Source organism: Chaetura pelagica, unplaced genomic scaffold (assembly GCF_000747805.2).
Source record: "Chaetura pelagica isolate M959 unplaced genomic scaffold, ChaPel_1.0 scaffold399, whole genome shotgun sequence".
Classification (NCBI taxonomy): Eukaryota; Metazoa; Chordata; class Aves; order Apodiformes; family Apodidae; genus Chaetura; species Chaetura pelagica.
Window position 1 is genome coordinate 350,054 of NW_009970719.1, and position 658 is coordinate 350,711.

The window sequence follows — 658 nt, forward strand, 5'->3', positions numbered from 1 at the left end:
AGGAGGAGGAGGAGGAGGAGGAGGAGGGGCCGGGCGCCCCCGCCGCGAGTTCACTGCACGGGGGTCTGCACCCCGTGGTGCGGCGGCGTGTCCCTGCTGGCCCCGTACACGTCCTCGGCGCCCGGCAGCGTCCCTCCCGGGGGAGTCATGCGCTTCTCTTTCTGTCTCCTGTTACAAAACCACACTCTCACCACCTCCTTCTCCAGCTGTAGGCTGTCCGCGAGCGAGGTGATCTCCTGGGCGGAGGGCTTGGGGCACTTGAGGAAGTGGCTCTCCAAGGCGCCCTTGACGCTCACCTCGATGGAGGTGCGTTTTTTCCGCTTGCGGCCCTGCGCCGCGATCTTGTCTATGCTGGTGGGGCTGCCCGAGGAGGAGTCCGCCTCCTCCAACCACTTGTTCAACAAAGGCTTCAGCTTGCACATGTTCTTGAAGCTGAGCTGCAGGGCCTCGAAGCGGCAGATGGTGGTCTGCGAGAAGACGTTGCCGTACAGGGTGCCCAGCGCCAGCCCCACGTCCGCTTGGGTAAATCCCAGTTTGATGCGCCTCTGCTTGAACTGCTTGGCGAACTGCTCCAGGTCGTCCGAGGTCGGCGTGTCCTCGTCCGAGTGAGGGTCGTGGTGCGGCGGCGGCCCGGGGGGAGCGGCGGCGGCGGCGGCGG

The 658-nt window shown here is 66.4% G+C and overlaps 1 protein-coding gene across 1 annotated transcript; it reads right to left on the minus strand.

The window, feature by feature from the left end:
* Positions 1–6: 6 nt before the first annotated feature.
* Positions 7–658, minus strand: POU3F2 (POU class 3 homeobox 2; the record flags this gene model as incomplete). The annotated part of the gene is given in 2 exon segments (XM_010006325.1): positions 7–640; positions 643–658. Coding segments are annotated over 2 exon segments (606 nt in total), but the record flags the coding sequence as incomplete, so codon positions are not given.